The sequence below is a fragment of the Schistocerca piceifrons genome, chromosome 2, assembly GCF_021461385.2.
Source record: "Schistocerca piceifrons isolate TAMUIC-IGC-003096 chromosome 2, iqSchPice1.1, whole genome shotgun sequence".
NCBI lineage: Eukaryota > Metazoa > Arthropoda > Insecta > Orthoptera > Acrididae > Schistocerca > Schistocerca piceifrons.
Genome location: NC_060139.1, coordinates 705,039,289 through 705,063,171, shown reverse-complemented (window position 1 = coordinate 705,063,171; position 23,883 = coordinate 705,039,289). Strand labels below are relative to the sequence as shown.

Here is a 23,883-nt window from a genome sequence, read left to right as displayed (position 1 = left end):
AGAAAACACCGCAGCCACATGTGGTTATGTATTGAATCATAAAAGTGTAATTGTCAACAAGTCTTTCATTGTTGTACCTGTCATAAAAATTTCATAAGGAAAAATGCCTTTTAAAAGATTCAGGGTTTTTGTGGGAACATGTGCAAAAAACAAGATATATTTTTATATGAAACACACACTTAAATATCTATGAGGTATTAAAATTTATCTACCAATTTTGCCTGAGGAGTGCAAATCTATTTGCAATTCGAGCATTAATACTGTACCTTCAGTTTTTCGCTCTCCTTCTTTATCCAAGATTTCTTCCAAAACACTGCGCTGCTTTTGAATACGTTTCAGGAGTGCTTCTACTTCTGGATCATCCTCACACACTGCTTTTTGAGCCTTTTCCTCTGACACAGTCCTATGAAACTGATTTTCTGGAACACCATTTACAATGTCTTCTTTGATGCCTGAGATAATTTCTTTACCTGTCTGTGATTTTGGCATCTCATTTATCAGATGCGGCTCTGTCGCCTGCAGTGAATATATACCATCTATTTTATCAGAATCCAAAAGCTGACCTTTCTTTAGAGCATTTTTTTCTGGTGTGTCTTCATTGCCTGTAACATCTTTTGGTTTGCTTTCAATTATACCTATATCTTGTTTTTCATACATTTTTCCTTTATCTTTCTCTGAACCAACATCAGAAATTAAAGTTTCCTCCTGAGAGTTAGGAACTTCAACCGCACCTTCTGTTTCCAACAGTTTTCCTTTCTTAGTTTCGTTTGGAATATCCTTTACATCACCCTGAAACACGCTGCCAATTTCAATTCTGTGTACTTCCAAGGTTTCTTCACTGATAGCCCCTGGTGACAAACTAGCTCTGCTGGTAGCCTCATCTTCAGAAAGTGACACAATGGACACACCTCTACTGACATCTATCTTCAATCGTTTCACGTGCTGTTCTTCACTCTCAGGTTCTTCAACTGTTGCTGTTCCTCCCCTGTGACTAATATCGTGAATATCAGGTGTGTTTGGCGAGCTGTCTTCTATTTCCTCAAATGTAACACCTGACATTGGTCCTTCCCTTTTTAACTCTGTAGGATGGATCTTTTCTTTAGAAAATTCATATCTTTCAGCGGATTTCTCTTCCAACAGTTTCCCCTTGTCTGCATTTTTTTGTTGATCATTTACAAATGGTGACTGAGATCCTTGTATTTCTTCATGTGTAACGCTACGCTTCTTAAGGAAAACACCTCTCTCACTTTCAGGGCCATCTGATTCTTCGCAGACAACTCTGGTGGATTTTGTTTCAGAAATAGAGTGTACTGCAAATGGACCTGTAAGAAAAATATGATTCATTTAAAAATATACTGTGTAATTAATAGATGAACTCAAGCAAGTTATTACAAAATTAAGAGAAGCATAGATTTAAAAAAATTCCTTTGCCTATTTCGTCTTTCACGTGCAATTATTATTATTATAAGGGAAAACATTCAGTTAAACACTTATAAGAACCAAAACACATTTGTGTAGAAGTTCCTTATGATGACATTTTGGGACTAATACTGGTCATGATATAAAGGGTGATTATAATTAATCTTTCAAAACGTTGGAGAAATACCACCACTGGTCCGAATGATGTCAAATTGCAATGGAATATCATCAGAGAAGGGGGAAAACGTATGCCAGAAGAAAAAAAAGTAGTGTGAAAATTGATCAATAGATGGTGCTGTATGTGTCAGAAGATGTAAATGAAAACAGCTGTCCTGCACAACCCATTGAAGTTGGTATAAACATGCTGGATACATGGCTTTGCCCCCTATCGCATCTGTGATGTTCGCCATGACTGTCTCAAAGCAGGATCACGCTCTGCTTGTATAAAGCTGTATTACAAGAATGATGACTGTGCCCACATTGCTCTGCACAAGTTCCAGATACTGAAGGGTTTGAAAATAGGTGTTGGTCTGATGACTGACATTGGTCTGGAGAAAATGATTCAGAAATTCGAAAAGACCGGTTCTTTTGGTGTGCAACATGGTAGAGGGAGAAAACAAATTAATTCGACATCAGTGGAAACAGTGGCCACAGCAATGCAGGAGGAGACAAGTGGTGGTGTGCAAATATGTAATACATGGGGAATTGCCGGAACATTTGACATACCCATGAGCACGGTGCATAAAATTCTATGAAACATCCTTCTTTGCTATCCATTCAAAACTACCCATGTGCACGAATTGCTTCCTGTTGACCTGCCAGCAAGAGAGACCTTTGCTTTAGAATTTCTTGCTTGCATGAAGGTGGACAAAGATTGGCTGTGGAAGATTTTGTGGACAGTTGAAGGCCACTTCCATCTAACAGGATATGTCAACAAATAGAATTGTCGAATACGAGCAACAGAAAATCCACACGCAAATCAACCAGTACCACTTCATCCTGAAAAGGTCACTGTGTGGTGCAGGTTTATGATATCATTTATCAAAGGGCCATATCTTTTCGAAGAAAGAAGTGCTTCTGGTCCTCTTACCTGTACCGTCAAGGGTAAGCACTGTGAGTGTCTTTTGCACTACCATGTCATTCCAGCTCTCCAACAGCATGGGTGTGTGGGTAGGATCATTTTTATGCAAGATGGTGCACCTCCACACATTGCAAATCCAGTTAAGCAGCTGCTAAAGTGACATTTTGGAAATGCTAGAACTATCAGCCGCCATTTCCCTACAGTCTGGCTGTCCCGATCACCTGATCTTAATCCAAGTAACTTCTGGCTGTGGGGCTATCTGAAAGATGTTGCGTTCAGTGTTTGTAACGGAACATATTAAAGGCTTTACTTTAATGAAGTAAGTGATACCCTCCAAATTCAACCAGTTTAACGAGTATTTATGATTATAGAAGAGTTATTGTGTATGTTAACAATGATTGCACAACATGTCTCCATAAACAGTCAACCCATTAAATTATACTGAATAACTGACCCACACAAAAGTTAATATCACTTGATCACTGATACAGCAAATGTCATCATGTAAAAACACTAAGTTTATCTTAAATAATTAATATGAAGTACGAAAAATAGTAGCCAACTTAGGTATTTTGGATCTCCTTAAATAAAAATCACCCAGTGAAACCCATTCGTTCACTAGGAGCGTTTTCACTCAGTATTCACGTAATCAATCCTATTTTAGACGAAAACCAATGTAATTCTTAATAATTCATGTTAATTACTTATTTATGCAAATTAGAGAAGTCAATTGACAAACTTCTAAAAAACGGCCTTTTTGTAACAAAGAATTATTCTGTCAAGTCTACAAATCTGTCTGTCATTTTAATAACATGTTAAATTATGTCACTCGATGCAAATTAATAACTTTTCTGCACAAATTATGATAACAGATGTACATGTGACTTGTAAACTATATCTCTTTTTAGTAGTTCTTTGACAATGTTATAAATACAAGCAGCAAGAACGGTCGGGAGGCAGTCGGAATGTCACTTTGGTAAAGTGTGTTTGTGTGTTATTGTTTGAGGTGGATAAACAATGCAAAGATCATGTAATGGAAGTACTACTTTGTGTTGTGTCATGGTCTTTGGTGGACAGTGGAATTAAGATGGCCACCAAAGTAATAAATATTTGAAGGTTACATATTTGTTGGTTTCGCTCATTCTTTATCATCAAATGCACATAAAAAACACGGGACCTCATGTTTTTAACCCTAGACAACCAGATTTAGAGCCAGCATCAGCATCGAGACACAGCAGCGATCCAGCAAGCAGCAGCGATTACTACAACGCATTTTAATGGCGCCAACCAAACATCAAGTGCTAACAAGCTCCATAAACGGGAGTGAAATAGTGTGATTACAGCAATTAGCTATATCAACGACTAGGCGACCATTACATGTTCCAATTGCAAATATAGCTGCACTGAAGGCACACAATGGGCAACACATTTTGAACATGACCCCAGAAACACTTCGTACAGTTGTGGAACATGCTGTTTCTCGATTTCAACTTGTTGCAGAGAATGGTGGACAGCATATTGAACATGTTTTGGGCCAGTCACACAGAAATTAGTAATCTGATTAGATTTTTATTGATGCTTTTTTGTGATTTTTGTCCTCAGGATAATTAAAAACTGATGTGAATGATGCTTTTTATGCGGTTTTTGGCTTCAGGACAATTAAAAACTGATTTTTCCCAGCTGATGTGACATGACCTTGTTGTGATTGATGGGCTTACGTAACTAACACCCATACACAGTGAGTACTACACTTTGTTTAATGTCAAACGTACATCTTAGGCATTGTTGTATGATTCATTTGTTGTCGACCACTATTAAATTATGATGCTTACAGCACCATCTATCCTTATATTTTGTAACTATTTATTTTTCTTCTGCCATAGATTTTCCCACTTCCCCAATAATATTCCATTGCAATTTGACATCATTCTGACCAGTGGTGTCATTTCAACAATGGTTTGGAAGTTTAACTTTAATTATAAACACCCCGTACATCGATGACCTGCCAACATAGTTAGTCACAAAAAAATCTTTATGCTGATTACAACAACATTGAAGTCACTAAAAAACAAGATAACAAGCAAATTAAGAAAGTTTACAATTTCTCTATATGTGATACAGCTGAATTCAACATAAAGAAAACAAATGCCATCAATTTCAGTTCGAAGAGGTAAAGTGACACTTTTACATTTAATGTAGCTGTGTAATGAACATAAAATCTCTAGGAATGAAAATTTATTCTCAGCTGAAGTGGTGTGAACAAACAAAGATACTCTGAACAGAATGACATCAGCATGTTATGTCCTTAGAGACATCTCAGCTTGCAATAGCCAATTCCTTTTAGTTTCATACTATTTACGCATACATTTATTTCTTAGCTATAACTTTTTGTCTGGGATGAATGCACGAAATATGTCATAGTTTTTGAGCTACAAAAATGGGCTGTAAGAATTATAACCAAAAATAGTTGTTGAGCTCCTAATAAAGTCTGCTGAAAATATTGAAGATTTACCAGTCAAGAACATAAGAATACCCTCAAGCAGTGCAGCATGAACAGCTTTATCCATGACCATGGAATTAGATCTACAATGAATTAACTTTAGAAGAAGGAGTGAATGTAAAACTCGTAACAGCACTTCCTACCAAGGAATAAAACTGTACAATCAACTGCCTAAAATGTTAAACAGATTTCTAAAACAAAATTATTTTAAAAAGCTTGTTAATCAACATATTTTATATGGCATTCGTCCATCGTTGAAGGATGATGGTGTAGCATAGTTGGTTCAAGCTCTGCGACATCTGCTATGGCTGAAAAGCCCCACTCAAGAGTGGCAGTCTCTACTGCAGGTTGGGCAATTGAAATGTGAAGGACTTCCACCAGAGGCCATTCTCTCCTTCCGTCTTACCCTCTTCCTGATGTCCTCTTGCATGTGTTCATTCTCTGCAGGCTCAACCCCATTGCGCACAGCTTGTCACCACTTGACATGGTCACCAGCTGAATTTTCCCACTGACTTGGATCGATGCTGGCCTTTATTAGATCTCTCTTGCAGACATCCCTGAAGCGAAGGTGAGATCTTCCTACTGACCTCACACTCTCCTCCTGAAGTTCTCCATATAGCACTTATTTCTGGATTCGCTCAGGATCCATGCATCTGACCATGTCCCAACCACCTTATTGGTGGCTCAGGAGTGCATGAATGCTGGTTGTGCTTGCGAGCCGTAATACTTTGGTGTTGAATACTCCTTCCAAGAGATCTGAAAGATCCTCTGGAGACAATGGAGATGGAAGCTGTTCAGTTGGGTTTCGTGTTTATCAAGAGCTGTTCACATTTCACAGCTATACAAAATCGAAGAAATTGAAGAAATGTATGATGAAATAAAAGAAATTATTCAGATAGTGAAGGGTGATGAAAATTTAATAGTCATGGGTGACTGGAATCCGGTAGTAGGAAAAGGGAGAGAAGGAAACGTAGTAGGTGAATATGGACTGGGGCTAAGAAATGAAAGAGGAAGCCGCCTGGTAGAATTTTGCACAGAGCACAACTTAATCATAGCTAACACTTGGTTCAAGAATCATAAAAGAAGGCTGTATACATGGAAGAAGCCTGGAGATACTGACAGGTTTCAGATAGATTATATAATGGTAAGACAGAGATTTAGGAACCAGGTTTTAAATTGTAAGACATTTCCAGGGGCAGATGTGGACTCTGACCACAATCTATTGGTTATGACCTGTAGATTAAAACTGAAGAAACTGTAAAAAGGTGGGAATTTAAGGAGATGGCACCTAGATAAACTGACTAAACCAGAGGTTGTACAGAGTTTCAGGGAGAGCATGAGGGAACAATTGACAGGAATGGGGGAAAGAAATACAGTAGAAGAAGAACGGGTAGCTTTGAGGGATGAAGTAGTGAAGGCAGCAGAGGATCTAGTAGGTAAAAAGACGAGGGCTAGTAGAAATCCTTGGGTAACAGAAGAAATATTGAATTTAATTGATGAAAGGAGAAAATATAAAAATGCAGTAAATGAAGCAGGCAAAATGGAATACAAATGTCTCAAAATGAGATTGACAGGAAGTGCAAAATGGCTAAGTAGGGATGGCTAGAGGACAAATGTAAGGATGTAGAGGCTTATCTCACTAGGGTTAAGATAGATACTGCCTACAGGAAAATAAAAGAGACCTTTGGAGATAAGAGAACCACTTGCATGAACATCAAGAGCTCAGATGGAAACCCAGTTCTAGCAAAGAAGGGAAAGCAGAAAGGTGGAAGGAGTATATAGAGGGTCAATACAAGGGTGATGTACTTGAGGACAATATTATGGAAATGGAAGAGGATGTAGATGAAGATGAAATGGGAGATACAATACTGCGTGAAGAGTTTGACAGAGCACTGAAAGACCTGAGTCGAAACAAGGCCCCCGGAGTAGACAACATTCCATTGGAACTACTGACGGCCTTGGGAGAGCCAGTCCTGACAAAACTCTACCATCTGGTGAGCAAGATGTATGAAACAGGTGAAATACCCGCAGACTTCAAGAAGAATATAATAATTCCAATCCCAAAGAAAGCAGGGGTTGACAGATGTGAAAATTACCAAACTATCTGTTTAATAAGTCACAGCTGCAAAATACTAACATGAATTATTTACAGACGAATGGAAAAACTGGTAGAAGCGGACCTCGGGGAAGATCAGTTTGGATTCCGTAGAAATGTTGGAACACATGAGGCAATACTGACCCTACGACTTATCTTAGAAGCTAGATTAAGAAAGGGAAAACCTACGTTTCTAGCATTTGTAGACTTAGAGAAAGCTTTTGATAATGTTGACTGGAATACTCTCTTTCAAATTCTGAAGGTGGCAGGGGTAAAATACAGGGAGCGATAGGCTATTTACAATTTGTACAGAAACCAGACTGCAGTTATAAGAGTCGAGGGACATGAAAGGGAGGCAGTGGTTGGGAAGGGGGTGAGACAGGGTTGTGGTCTCTCCCTGATGTTATTCAATCTGTATACTGAGCAAGCAGTGAAGGAACAAAAGAAAAATATGGAGTAGGTATTAAAATCCATGGAGAAGAAATAAAAACTTTGAGGTTCGCCGATGACATTGTAATTCTGTCAGAGACAGCAAAGGACTTGGAAGAGCAGTTGAATGGAATGGATAGTGTCTTGAAAGGAGGATATAAGATGAACATCAACAAAAGCAAAACAAGGATAATGGAATGCAGTCGAATTAAGTCAGGTGATGCTGAGGGAATTAGATTAGGAAATGAGACACTTAAAGTAGTAAAGGAGTTTTGCTATTTTAGGAGCAAAATAACTGATGATGGTCGAAGTAGAGAGGATATAAAACGTAGACTGGCAATGGCAAGCAAAGCGTTTCTGAAGAAGAGAAATTTGTTAACATCAAGTATAGATTTAAGTGTCAGGAAGTCATTTCTGAAAGTATTTGTGTGGAGTGTAGCCATGTATGGAAGTGAAACATGGACGATAAATAGTTTGGACAAGAAGAGAATAAAAGCTTTTGAAATGTGGTGCTACAGAAGAATGCTGAAGATTAGATTGGTAGATCACATAACTAATGAGGAAGTATTGAATAGGATTGGGGAGAAGAGAAGTTTGTGGCACAACACAACCAGAAGAAGGGATCGGTTGGTAGGACATGTTCTGAGGCATCAAGGGAGTAGGGCAGCGTGGAGGGTAAAAATCATAGAGGGAGACCAAGAGATGAATACACTAAGCAGATTCAGAAGGATGTAGGTTTCAGTAGGTACTGGGAGATGAAGAATCTTGCACAGGATAGAGTAGCGTGGAGAGCTGCATCAAACCAGTCTCAGGACTGAAGACCACAACAACAACAACAACAACAAAAGGGTGCTGATAACATAAGCTTTATATACTTGCAATTTAGTTTTTAATGTGAGTAGTCAATTTTTTTATACTCTGTTTTTCTATCTACCCATGACAGCCGATGTTCTTGCAATTCTGTTTGTATTCTCAGTGTTCACAGAAACGTTGCTACATATTGTCGATCCCAAGTAGGTAAAGTCATCAACTACCTGGAGAGGATTGCCGTCAATGCTGATGGATAGAAGGTTGGTGGTTCCCTGCACCATGATCTTTTGGAGGCTGATGGTAAGACCAAATTTTCCACTTCATATAGTAACTGAGTTTGCAACCAGAGCTGCATCATATGCATATAACAACTCATGAATAACAACCGTATTGGCTTTGGTCTTGGTCTTGAATGGGCAATGTTGAAGAGATTTCCATCAGGCTTCGTAGGTAAATACACTCCCTCCTCACAGTCTTCAAAAGCAAATCTCAGCAGAAGGGAAAAGAAAATGCCAAACAGAGTAGGAGCTAACACACACCCCTGCTTTACAGCACTATTTACAGGGAATGATTCCTATGTTTTGCCATTGAAACAGTTTGTTGCTTGCATTTTCTCACGGAAAGAGACAGCAGAGATAGCAGAACACATTTTATACAGCTGAGAATTCCTAACACAGTGTAGTTCCACCATGTTTTGAGATATTTAACAGAACATGCCCCATATTTTTGATCTACCATTCACAAATATATAATAGATTTAAAAACAAAGATGATGTGACTTACCATACGAAAGCGCTGGCAGGTCGATAGATACACAAACAAACACATACATACACACAAAATTCAAACTTTTGCAACCAATGGTTGCTTCGTCAGCAAAGAGGGAAGGAGAGGGAAAGATGAAAGGATGTGGGTTTTAAGGGAGAGGGTAAGGAGTCATTCCAATCCCCGGAGCAGAAAGATTTACCTTAGGGGGAATAAACGACAGGTCTGCAGAAATGTCTGCTTGTGTCTGTGTATGTGCGGATGGATATGTGTGTGTGTGCAAGTGTATACCTGTCCTTTTTTCCCCCTAAGGTAAGTCTTTTCACTCCCGGGATTGGAATGACTCCTTATCCTCTTCCTTAAAACCCACATCCTTTCATCTTTCCCTCTTCTTCCCTCTTTCCTGACGAAGCAACCATTGATTGCGAAAGCTTGAATTTTGTGTGTATGTATGTGTTTGTTTGTGTATCTATCGACCTGCCAGCGCTTTCGTATGGTAAGTCACATCATCTTTGTTTTTAAATATATTTTTCCCACGTGGAATGTTTCCCTCTGTTATATTCAAATATATAATAGTATTTATATGACTGGTGCCATGTTGATCAATTGTGTGCATCTTAATAAGCAGGGTACCATAAACGCCAACAAGCAGATTGTGTCCATTAAGGGACCTATTTATTGTAACATGACCGACAACTGAGTAGACTCCATGTCATATGCTATATGGTGTTTGTGTTTCTATGAATTTGGCAAACTTTTAAGATCAGGGAGCAGATTTGAATCAGTAGCAATTTGTCACAAGCTCCTCTCACATGACCTTATCAGTTCAATGATCTTTATGTCCCCAGAGGTCACCATGTGTAAGTGGAACTTACTTTCACTCTGCAACACAGTACAGTTAAACATATATAAAGTAATCTAGAAGTAGATCAGCAGTCTTACTGAAATTACTTTATAGTTGACACTTCACACATTGGGGATGCCTTCCTCCAATCAGAGCACTCAACATCACACCCAAACTGCTTGCCACTGGCAAACTTCCATATCAAATGCTCATTTCACTTTCATTGTATGGCTAGTGCTGTATAAAAAATGCATGGATATCAGCAATGAAAGCTTGGCAAGGAAATTGTGAAAACTTGTGTGCGATGTGTGGGAATTCTTTGAGAGGGAGGCAGAAAATGGGAAACCTGTCGTAATGATTTTCAAAGCAGTTGCGTGAACCGCAGATGTGGCTAAGGTTAGTGAACCACCACACTTCATATTGGTAAAGAAAAATACGAGAAGCAAAATACGAACTGAATCCTCTTGTCTTCATACACTGGGCAAGAACAGAAACATTCAAAAATGTGAAACAAATCTGACCTCTTTTGCACAAGAAGCAATTCCTTTTCACAGATACAATTAGTATCATAACAGAGATCAGTCTACATTAGATAAGCTTTGTATGACATTGCACAAAGCCAAACTTTTAGAAGGAAGCAAATCACTGTTGTGAGTGGTTCTGAAGTACAAAAATATTTCAGGCCATGAAATGTTGATGAAACCAGAAGACACAGTCAATGGTCATGCAGTTTTTCATGTGAAATTAAAGACCTTAATTTCGAGAAGGTTGTTTGGTCCTATGAAATCTGGAAGAATACGGGTTATCCTGTTACAAAAAACTAGAGTGATGACAAAGGAGAAGGAAAGGTGGCAGAATTATTCTTTTTGGATGCTGATGCTGGTACCTACCATAGCTTTATTGCTGACTGTCCACTGCTTTTCAGATGAAAGAAGCGACAGAATACCATTAGAATATAAATCACGAAAATTTTTAAATTAGTTTGAAAATACATTGTTACCAAGTTTAGAAAATTCAACAGTAATCACTCTTCACAATGCTCCATGCCATTCAGTTTTAGAGAATAAGACTCTAGCCCACTCCTATTGAAAGAAAGACATTATTCAGGTGTTGCAACACAAAGATAATATGGATGACACACTGAAAAAAGTAGAATTATTAGAACTCACTTCATAAGCAACAATTTCCAACATATGTTGTTGATGAAGTAGTTCATAAATACAGACATAAAGTTGTAAGACCTTATCACTGCCACTTTAAGACAACTGCACTTACTTGGGAGCAAATGGAGTAATATGTTGCTCGCAAACATAAAAAGTGTACTGGGAATAACACTGAGAAACTGACTAATCAGGGCCTTGGAAATGTCACTGAAATGGACTGGATGGCTGTTATAATAATTACAAAGTGAGTAATTGATGAAGCATGGAATAACGAAGGTCTTCTTGGACCTTATTGCTGCTTCCAGCTGTTCATTCACTTCAAAAAGTTCCAGTGACTCTGAAATGAGTGATATTTACCCTCTTCTGGATACTGCAGCTGCCTGCAGCTTCCTTATTTTTAAGCAGTATACTTTACTTCAATGTGCTGTGCATGTGTCACTTATAACCTGTAACCTGTACCGTATCAGCTCCTGATGCCTGTGTGAGAATAGTTTCATGTCACCAACGTGAAATTACAGTTTGCTATTAGGCCTGTTTTCTCAGACAATTGGCACATCTTGAGATTGTGATTAAGTTAGCAGTTCCATCATTAGTCATTTCAAATAAGCTGTCAAGAAATCATCTCATGTTTCTGTCATATCTCACAGTGGCTTCTGTCAAAATTGCTCTGCAGTACACATAAGTAAAGGGGACCCTCACACATTCAATAATATTATTAATCTGGCAGTATATTCACTGCCTGTGGGCATGTGTTGATGTACTGTCAGTGCTAGAAATGTCGACAAGCAGCACTATTGCTCCCAAAAATATTCTTCATACTGTCAATATGTACTGTGTGAAGTTGAGCATTGATGGTTTGACAATATTCACCACTTAGAAGCTGGCAGAGCTTTGTAAACCAGCCACACAATATTAGTGTGCACTGTTTATGCTTTCAGTTCGTCTTTGAGTAAAACATCTCCCAGATTGAATTTTTCAAGTAGTTCTTCAGCACAAAACAGTTTTAATTTAACAATGCAGTAGCAGTTGTATTTATCACTTTATGGTGGTCAATAAAGGATTTACTATGGCACGGCTTTCTTTATTAATTTGGAACATGGAAGCCTCATCATACATATATACAATGACTGCAAAATATATGTCAGCCTCACCCCACTATCATAAAATGTTGAAAGAGTTAATTACCTGAGTAGATATAATTACTTCACAGAATCAAAAACATGTTTGCTAACTGTGTATGCTGATTTTAGAGCGCTAAACTTCCAGCCTGTTGCCAGATTTCTCAGTTACATCTCATCTCTCATCGACTGTGGCTGCCTCTCCCATTAGCGAATTTTGCTTCTCAATTTTATGTTGTGTCAACTTTAATAATTTGTCATAAGATGTAAGACTGCTCAGAAAATAATTTATGACATCTTTCATTTTGTGGTTATGATTCTTGTCAGCAAATAAACATATGACAAGCTGTTTCTTTTTTTAGTCACTCTCGTACTTATTTCTTCTTTTCCATTGTTTTCCATTCTTTATGAGCTATAGCTACAATAACTGTGGCACATGCTTTCTTCAAGGCATTTGACATCTTCACTTTGTAAAACTGTGTTGCCAACTGACAATATTTTTGATGGTGTGAAGGTAATTTCAACATACTGAAGGTATGGCAAACTAGTATGGTCAATAAAAATTAAATATGTGAAGGCCACTTAACAGCACTTGTGAAGCGACCGGCTGTGTGTCACCTATACTCAAGCAGCAGCCAATGTGGCAAAACTGTAGTGATAGACATCAACTACTAAGTAATTTTAATCAGCCTGTATTCATGACTTATTGTTAGTATGCTTTACAGATGTTTCTAGTAATAGCTACTTTTCCCTGGCAATGCATAACTTGACTTTTTCCACATTGCTGAAGGCTCTCCTTCATGATGGGATTTACAGTGAATGAAAAGTGTGTGAATGAAACAATCAATGTGCTCTAAAGTCACATTGTTCTCCTTTGGGCAAGATGAGACATGACAAAGAGCTTATAAAAGAGCTTCTTGTTGCAGCCTACTACTTCAAATGAAGGTGATAAGCAGGAGTCTTCTCAAAACAGTGGTTAAAATTCACACAAATTTTATGTAACAAGTTCTATACTTGGTGTGTGTAAATCCAATGTACAATGTAAACAGGATTCTTGCTTCATTTTTGTTTTTTGTTTTTTTATAAATTTATGTCCTTTGGAGTTTTATAAAATTTACCTTTAATGATTTTTAAAAAGAGTGCTTATAATGTGGAGATGAAAAACTTAAAATCAGTGGTAATCAAATTTGAAGTTTTAAACCTTAGCATCTAAAAATTTTATTCATTTTCTTATGCTCTTTGGCATCATTCACATTTTACTGTAATTGTTCAATTACATATTCCTAGTAAAATTTCAAAAGAACACTTCAGTTATTTAACATAATGGAGTATTGCAACTGAATTAAATTTTCCCCATATTTACTTGTCTCCAAAAAGAATATGGTGATCAAAATTTTGTGCGTCCACTAAAGGTCTTCGATTACTTAGCTATAATACACAGATGCAGCTAAGGTGATTTACACATATAATTATATTGAATATAATTGGCAGATGTGAAAAGTGCAATTGTTGTGACCATCATTAATGTAGATTAGGGTACCATGAATTGTGGAACCAGCACTGATTTTTACTGACAACAAAGACAAAAGAAGAACATATCACAAAGGTAGGCAAATTCACATAGAATGTTTGCTACAAATGTGTGAAAGTTATGTCACTAAGAGGGCTACCTCTTGCAATGGCACATATTAGTACTAATGTGCATCAGAGCTTGTGCAGTTGGGTGACTGTGGAAGGTAAGTCTTGTATTCATGTAAAAATCTTCATTAAAAATGAACAGGCATATTCTGTACAGTGATGACAGAGAATGCCCTGGACACTTGTGTGTTTTTCAGGACAACAGTGTAAAACTGGATGTCAATGTGATTTTTTCAGTGTTCCTGATCCATTATTATGTATTTTGACTCTTGCTATTATAATAATTTTTGTTATGAAATGCTAAGCTAGATGTGTTGGGAAACTGAAATACATACAATTTCTAGCCACCAGGTTATGAAGAAAGTCACTGCTATTCAATTTACACCACTCAGTTGCTGTTTTTATTTATTATTTTATACTATGTATTTATGCAACTTCACTGACCTCAGAGTCTATGTGGTGGAAAAGATAAAACTTATTTAATATGAATAAAGTGTTAACTGGAACTTACATTACAAATATTCTACTAAATTATTGAAGGTGTAGCTAATAAAATGTTCTTTTACTTTGTTCTGAATGTTTTGGGGTTTCCTATTTCTGGCGCGATGTCTACCAGCAACCTATTTAAGACTTCTGCTGCAGAATATAAAACTTCATTTTGAACTCTAGACAGGAATGCATAGTCTAAATGAAAATTATTTTTACTCCTAGTATTACAGTAGTGAATTCCACAATTTGTCCTAAATTCGCTCTAATTATTATGTACATTTATGGAGCATATGTATTGGCATGTAAATGTAAGAATCCCAAGATCCATGGAGACACTTCTGTATGATGCTCATTTATCAGTTTTCATAATAATCTTTACGGCAAACTACTCTATAATAAATACAGTAGTGTCGTTGACTTCAGCTGCACTGCTCCCAAATGGCAGTATCAAATGAAAATACATAAAGTAAGCTAGAAATCCTGTCTGCAAGTTAACACAGTGAGAGAAATTTCCATGTTTGTTTAGTTAACGAAGTGCTGGTGCCACCTCAGTTTGTCAATCATATGCATACCTAGAAATGTTAACATAGTGTTCAATTTGGTGAGTGGCCACTGATCTGTAGTTGTGATACCCGTAAGTCATTCTTATTTGTTTGGAACTGCCTAATACAAGTCTCCATAATATCAAGGGTTGAGCTGTTCACTGTGAACCAGTTGTGATACTGTTGTGAATCACATCACCATTTCTGAACAGTCCTCTAATGTCTCTGGTAGATCATTTATGTAGGCCATGCACTGAACCTTGTACAAAAACATATTTAATGTTTGCCTTCTTTCAATTCAGTTTTATTCCTGTGATACCATTTGTCAATGTGACCCCTTGCTTTCTGCTGTTAATATATGACCACATCCATGCAAAGGGAATGTCTATAATGCCACAAAACTTTAGCCCCGGTAGTGTAGGTTTATGATCTACACATTCAAAGGCCATGCAAAGATCACAAAAATGCCAAAAAGGAAATGTTTCTTGTTCAGTTCTAACAGGATGAAGTGTCCTATCCAGTCGTGATACATGTGTAGTGGAGGGATAAAACACTGACTCCTGGTGCAGCCGCTTCATACTGTCTGGTGCCTATGTCACTCTCAAATAGATGTGTTTCTGTTAAATCTGCGATGATGGAGTGTGAACTCATGAGGAAATTGAGGCCAGCTTGTCAAGCTCATCATTTACCTCCATTGCTACCAGCTCTTTTATCACAGAGTCCCTAAACACAATGACATAGCCCTTTGTCTGTTCAAAACAGAACATGTGTTCTTTGTTGATGCTATGTTCTGCCAGTCCAGACTTGCACTTCTGATGCACTCCATACATTGCTGTTTAATGACTTAATGTATTTGTTGTCACACTTGTTACTAGGTATTAGTAATCCTAGTGAGTTTTTGACAGAGATCAGCATGTCTTAATCTTGTGTTTTGGATGGTCTACAGTTTTAAATAATAGGCAATAAATACGTGTCAGCCTTTTGAATATTCATTTCAAGCATTTACTACCAGACAGTTAGTGAAAATTTGTTTTCTGCAACTAACTCTAGTCATGTTGTTCTTAATATCATAATTCTTGAATTTCCCAAACTTCATTTTAAAATCTGTGTTGCACAAGGTCCCTTGTTAAACACAGGTGTAAAATGTTCCCTTTCACCTTAACCTGACATCTAGCGTCATTTTTTGACTTTCCATTGGAAGATCTTATGTAAGGAAATATACATGATAAAAGAATCATTGGGTTTAATTCTTCGCATCTCCTAGTGACAATTTTATATCAGAACACCTTGAAACTGCTGTTCTCAATGATACACTACAACATTTCACATTCTGCTTCATTACAGTATTTTAACTTCCCTTTTTTAACATAACGTAAAGTGAGAGCAGTAGTCATACCTTCCAAGCCATTATCTGAAATTGTTGCTACTTCATGATGTGTTGTAGATGCTACAGATATTGTTACAGTATCCCCGTCACCACGAGAATATGTAATGCTCTGTCTCTCTAACGTCACCAATTTTCCACTGTCATCTGGAACACTGTCCCCTGCACCTGTACAGAGTAAAATTATTGTACCAAACAACTAATTATTTCTTAGTAGACAACAAACAGTAAAAGGAAGTTAATTACTCTACATTATATGGATCATTTACACAATTTCTATAAAAACAATGTGGATTGAGTCAGTTTATTAGCTATGTAGGCCCCTATATGTGATTTGTTAGTCTTCCTAGAGCAACAAATTGGCCATTTACAGATTACAAAATATTAAATTTACTACCAACATCAGCTTTCCTGAATTATGCAGGTAGGCCTCTCCTTGCAAAATATCCTACGTTCCTGTAACAACTCTGGCATCACCATCATTAGTCCTTGTGTTTTACCTACCTATCTCCTTTCCTGCTCCCATTCCAGCACTACACAGCCTTCTTTTCCATGAATGCACCCACCCCACCAGCCTTTTCACCCATCTTTACCCCCCCCCCCGGAAAAAAAATAAAATGAAAACTCCCTTCTGCACCTGGTGGCCATACCCTGTTCCTGTATGCTCCCACAAACAGCACTACATGTTCCCGTGTCTGTATCCTGCTATCCCTCCCCCTCTCCCTCTCCCTCTCCCTCTCCGTCACAGCCACCTCCTTAACCCCATCACCAGGCACATCAGATTGTTTCTCCCATGAGGCTCTGTTGCAGTCCACAGTCCAGCTTCTGTGGGCTAAGACAGTGGTCTTTTGTGTGTAAGTTGTGCTCTTGTAAATGTGTGTGTGTTTCCTAATCAGAAGAAGTCCTTTTGGCCAGAAGCTTAAGAGTATATCAGTCTTTTAGTTATGACAGTCTGTAACTCAACATCTTCTCTATATGATGAGCAGCAGCTTATCCTTTTCATAAGAAATTTGTCTACAGAACAGCAGTTTCAAAAAAATAAAAAATTTTAAAAAAATTTTAAAAATTATATACTGGATTTAAAATTTACTGTGTACATTATTAAATATTTTTGTCGCTCCATATTTCTGAGGCAGTGATTTAGTAATGGATACTGAAGGCAATTTTTTTTCACCTAATACTGTAGTTGTGGACATAACAATGGTTAGATAGCATGGAAACAATGAGGGAAACAATTTTTCTCAGCATGCCTACGAAAATATTATGAATCAGAGTCTTACTATTGTGCTGAACATTAGTTGTAAAACCCATTACTGAAGTTCTACTGTAACAGGTGAATAGCTGTTAAAACTAATTTTTTCTGTTGAAAACTTTTTTTATTTTATTTATTTTTTTAAACTGCATTGAAATGTCCACATCTATCTCTTCAGAATTATGCAAATTATATGGACAGACAAGAATCACACCTGCTTGTTTTTCAATCCCTCTACATTTTGAAGGAATAAACTAACTTTACTTTTCTGAATACAGACTGCCTGCCTGCAACATTAATCCAGGAGAAAGAGATAGAAAACATGTATAAAACAATGCTTGATCAGGAAATTCAACATATTAATTGGATCAGTGTATAATTTCAAACAAAAAGGTTTTTGTTGCTTCTGGTGATGCACTAAGCTTACTAAGGCACCTACCTGTAAATCCGTGTGGCACAATAAATTATCACAAATGAGCATCTCCTAACTGTGAACCCAGGGAAAGAACAATGTATACAACCTAGCACAAGCCTGCAGGCACAATACATATGCTGTGAGCAGATAGTGTGAGTTCAAAAAATTCAGTGATTTGTGTGTGCAACTTGGGACAGTATGTGACTTCACCCAAATACTGACAACTGTGAGCCAAAACAGGCAAACAATGAATTCTGTATGTCTCATCAGCACTTCTGGCTGGTTTGTATGGGGGTGAGGGGAATAAATGAAATAAAAACAACAAATGGACAGCCATTGCACCGTGTTTCTGAAAAGTGACTGTAGGCCTAGGAAGATTTATATGAGGTATCCACAATATGGCTGTACTAAAATGCCTGATATCATGTGTATTGCTCACCCTACACTTAACTACCATGCTGTCAGCCACTAAAAGGTTTTAGCAAACTCCCTGTCACACAGCCATGTGAAATGCTGAACTATTCCCTTTGCTGTGGTGACAATAGCACTTTCTCTCCAGTACACCAACTAATTTTTATTCAGTTGCTCATGACTGTACACCATTAGGATTTCAAAGGGAACATTCACATTTAACATTTGCATTATAAGAATTTTTTTCACTTCATTTTCAATGAAGATGTTATTCTCCAACATATTTCAGAAAGCAGTCTCAAATTTCACATTTAAATACACAAAATTTATGTTCTGCCATTACCTTTGCTGTGTACAGCATTCAATGGTGTTCCCCTTTCTTCAAAAATTTCTTTTGTTTTAATTGATTCTGGGGAGAAGTGCTCCTCTATTATTTCCTCTTCAATCTTCAGTTTGTATTTCTCCTCAAGAGTACCACCTTTAGTTTCTTGAGTTTCTTCTTGAGACTTATCCTTGTAAAATTCTTCTTCCTTTTTTTCTAAGTTAGAATTTTCATATATAATACAAGTTGAAACAAGTGTACTTGAATTACAACTAAATAATGGACTAACACATGGCAAATTCATTATTATCTACATGATACTACTCCATTCCTAGAAATTACATGGTGTTAAAACAGTAACACAAAGGGGAAAAAAACTGCCATTCACAGTCCACAAACTTCACGAATCAAAACCTTCCATTGGTTGCAGCAAGCAAAGTGCAATTTAACAGGCACATGTGAATATAAAACATTTTGGTAAAGCCATGGCAATTACTAACATCCTTTTCAAAACGTGAAGCATACAAACAAATTGAGGTGAAGTAAAACTCTGTTCTTTGTCTCAGATATCAAAATGTTGAAATACAGATTCCACTTCACTGAAGAAACTACCGTTTATCATTAAAACTTTAAACAATTATTTTGACATATAATATCTGGACAGTTTTCAGTATATAGCTTTACCAAAGAAAGTCATAATTCTCTGTTTAACAAATAAATGATGCAGTCGTGCCCGTAATAAAATTCCAGCAGTTCATAACAAGGAAGATACTACATAACAATCAAGACACATAAAACAATGACAGGTAACTCTAAAAGGAAGAAACCAGTTCTTGTGGCTTTCATTATTTTGTAAGACATCTAGAAATGCAATATGCAGTTACTCCTGTGTTCTCCAGTTTACCAAATACACATCTACAGTGTAAAACATCAACAAAAATTTCAACTTATTAGACTAGGTCACATAAGTGTCTAATATCACAATTATTCCCTTTGTAAACAGTAATTAATATTTTGGAAAACACAGGAATAAGATAAGTATTTCCATGCTTAAGTGATTTCATTCCATAACATCTATAAAATGTTTCAGTCACTTTCAGCATTCATTGGTGTCTTTTAATCTGCCATTCATGACATCAGGACAACATTTAACATAGTCATTACAACAACATTACTTACTGAATGATTACTGAGGACAGAGCGTTGCCTGGTATACTTCTTACTATTTTCACACAAAAAAATTAAATTATTAAATATGTTAAAGTAAGATTAAACTGATATTAACACCTATGTCTTTAATTAAAAATTATTTGTTAATGTATTTATGTGGTAGCGATCCTCAAGTAATAAAGGGTACCACATCTGCCTGCAAGTCAAAAAAATGAATGCATTATTACAGTACCAACTGTTCAACATGGTCTAAGTGCGCCTGTCAAAGTACTCAAAGGTGGTCCACTTCTAAATGCCAATATTATGAAAAGGATAGATTACTACTCACCACATATAGTGGTGATGTTGAGTTGCAGACAAGCACAACAAAAAGACTGCTAAACATGTCAGCATTTGACCAGAAGGCCTTCTTTGATGTGTACACACACACATTCATGCAAACGCAGCTCACACACACATAACCACTGTCTACAGCTTGCGTTGGCAGCCAGAGACAGTGATCATGTATGTGTAAGCTGTGTGTGTGTGTGTGTGTGTGTGTGTGTGTGTGTGTGTGTGTGTGTGTGTTTTGTCTGTATCAGAAGAAGGTTTTTTTTTTTTTGTGCCTGTCTGTGGTTCAATCAACATCTCCACTAGATGGTGAGCAGTTGTCTATTCTTTTCATAACATTGCCATTATTCCATCTAAATGCATCAAAACATACAAGTACTGTAATAACATAGCATTTTCAGGCATATGTATCTGATATTTCTTACTGATGTGTAACAAGAATGATATAATCATTCATATGATAAAATCCAAGAATTTATCATCTAAAAATTAAAAATAACATTCTCCCTTATAAAATCAGAGAATTCAACTTCATGAATCATAATACTAACTTCCAGTAATTTCTCTTTCATTTGTCACGATCATGCTACCTTGATCAGTGGAACAATAGATCTTGTTGCATGAATGGTATAGTTGCATTCCAACTCCATGGATGAGGTGCCAAAGATACATAGTGATGTAATATAATTCAATGTCTAATATACTTCACTTTCTTGACTTGGTGTAGACACCTTGTTCTGTTGCTGGTATTTGTTTACCACATTTTTGCACTAAATAATCCCAAATGTCATAATATTGCATTTAAGTATTCTACAAGGAAGTTATTTCAATTGACCAGAGCTGGTGCATATGTTTCATTTCATAGAAACCACTCACACCTCAAATATATAATACCTAGTTTCTGTCTTTGATACTAGAATAGAAGTACTCACATCCTTTCCTCCATTTGTTTTCTCTACACTGTATTTTCCCTTGTGCCTTTATGTCCTCTGTATCAAGTAATTTTGCTTTCTCCATGTGTTGCTTGTTTGCAGCTCTTTATTCCCTCCTCCCCAAATCAGACCGTACCCCCACCCATCCATCCATCCTCTCTCTCTCTCTCTCTCTCTCTCATCTCATCGATCAATTACCCCCCCCCCTACCCAACTGCCCATATCTCTCCCTGTCTTATACACCTAATCTACGTCCACATCCTTTGGGGATGAGGGATGGGGTGTAGAGCACTAAAGCTGGCAATAGAATAAAAGCTTGTAAGCTACTGTAATATTTTAAATCTTTTTATTATGGTTATGTTACAAACATGGTTTGTATGGTCGTCTGTTCATGTTTTTGTTTGTTTCTTGTTTACATTCTTGAACGCCCATTATAAAAATACTGGTTTCCTGTCCACAAAACTAAAGAAGGGCAAACACAGCCACAGATTACCAGAGATTGAGCTGTTGGTAACTGAAAGTTAAACTAAAAATAAATCACAGGCTGCCAATGGGAATAAATGGACTTGTGAATCCTGGGTTACTTATGAATACCTTTCTGTATTTCATATGCCTTCTGATTGAAAACAAGGAGCTATTTTCATTTACAAAACTGAACTGCTCTGTCTGTTTATTGATTTCTGATGTGTACTTATTTGCATTGAGTCATGGTAAACACAATTTCATTCATGATGATATCCACAGTTTGCATATCTTTCACTGATGTCCTGAATAAAATACAAATATCATTCCTGAGATAAATGTACATCACTCATTTGTAATTTTGTGGTGTAGTTTCACTGATTGCCACTGAATTGATCTGGCTTTCTTCTTAGCAGTCTCACAAGGATCATGTCCATAATCTTCCTACAAAATGGTCAAGGCTAAAGGGTACAAAGTGGGACATTATCTTTAACAAGCATATTTCATAACTGGGTGACAGCTGTAATTATCAGCATTTTTACTAAATGAGGTTTTTATATGTTCTGATGCATGAAAAATAAATCCTGCAGTGTACAACTAAATACAAGACAATAATTGGTCAGATGAATTACGAACACTGTTCTGCTTATAAAAGATCTAGAAGACTTCAAGAGAGGTTCTTGAGCAAATGCACAGAAACAAAAAAGATCACTGGATTGGACTCTGGTTTTCCCCTTGAAGGTTCAATGTAAGGTTTCAGAAAGTTTTCAGATGTTCCTTAACAAATAATGCTGCTCATGTAAAAACTAATTTCACTTGAAAAACTGTGCATTGTAACATATGACCGAGCTACACAAAAAGCACAAAAAGATTGAACTACTTTATGAGGGATGTTCTGATGTATGACAAAGATTATTTTGTGTGTATGAGGGATGCTAAGAACGTATGTGCTATCAGAAATAACTATCTTAATAATGAAAATGTTTGCAGGAACTGTTTCAAAATTGTAAGCAACTGGTGTCAGCATACTCTAGGGGATCATTCACTGCAAAAGCAGCTTGCAATAACTTTGAACGAATAGTTTTTGGTAATGTATGTTTCCTTGACATAAGTTCAGAATCAGAAATCCTTATATCATCTCTTGTGTGTCCCAAGTATAGTTTCATTTTCCTTAAGAGGCGAAAATACATAAATAACATGTTTTATACTTACTGCTCACTTTTACAGTACTCTTTGTTGAAGAAGTTCCCATTTTATTCTCTGCTCTGGCTTCATATTCTCCTGCATCTGAGCTCTTGACCAATGTGAAACTCATACTGTAACTTTCTTTTCTTGTGGAATCCCTTGTGATTTTTATTCGTGCATCAGCACTTACTTCATTGCCATCCTTATACCTGCAATACCAGTGTTTCATATTATGTATTTAATGTATCTATGTAGGTCACACACATTTTTCTGTTAAACTATGTGTTTCTGAAACATGAATAACTTTAGGTGATGTCTAGCATAACTGGTCCTATCAGAGTGCATCATGACTTGTATTCATATACAACACTATTAAGCCACAGAAATGCACTTAGAAATCTACAGTCTGTGAATGTAACAACACACTTTGGTTTGTGAACACTGAGAAGTGCATCTGTAAAGTCATGGTGCAGTTATGAACGTTTGTTACAGCTAAAAAGAAATGAAAGAAAAGGTGGAAAATTGTGCTACACTGGCCAGTATTGCAAAGAGTTTCTGTAGTATGGTGTTCAATGGTGTGAGTGCACAGGTGATGACACAACACAACAAATTGTGTAGCAGCAGCAGATTAGGCCATGTCAGTCAAGATGTGGATGGTACAGAGGAAAGTTCATTGTGTTCTGTGGCTTCTAAATTCAAATCCGAGACAAATGTTCAATGTGAATATTATAGTGTGTGCAGCTAGGACCCACTACGTAGAAATAACATTAATAAGTTGGATAAGCAGTTACAGAATACTGGCAGTTTATTGGAAAAACCCAATTCTGGCAGGCCTTTGGTAAGTGACAAGCCTGTAGAAGCTATACGGAATAGCTACCTAAGGAGACCCAAAAAATCAGTGAGCATATGTGCTCGAGGATTAGGTCTATAAAAGACTGCAGCTGATAAGGTTTTAAACAATGTCTCCATTTTTGAGATACAAATTGAGTTGTTGCATGCTACAAAAGTGACTGATAAGACTCAAGGAATGCACGTTTGTTACAACTTTGCTTAATGAGGTCAACTTCGATGAACGATTTAAGAAGAAGATTGCATTTAGGAATGAAGCCACATTCCATGTCAGTGGT

General features: G+C 37.0%; 1 protein-coding gene across 3 annotated transcripts in view; it reads right to left on the bottom strand.

Moving 5' to 3' along the window:
• LOC124774939 (obscurin) overlaps positions 1 to 23,883 on the bottom strand; it is a 694,794-nt gene that overhangs the window by 327,387 nt on the left and 343,524 nt on the right. For 2 of the 3 annotated variants that reach the window (XM_047249630.1, XM_047249631.1), the window contains 4 exons: positions 22,784 to 22,965; positions 18,699 to 18,893; positions 16,290 to 16,445; positions 267 to 1,322 (listed from right to left, as the gene is read on the bottom strand). In XM_047249630.1, the coding sequence (XP_047105586.1) occupies positions 267 to 1,322; positions 16,290 to 16,445; positions 18,699 to 18,893; positions 22,784 to 22,965 (1,589 nt within the window). The remainder of the gene's footprint in view (positions 1 to 266; positions 1,323 to 16,289; positions 16,446 to 18,698; positions 18,894 to 22,783; positions 22,966 to 23,883) is intronic. The other variant, XM_047249632.1, reaches the window with a different exon arrangement.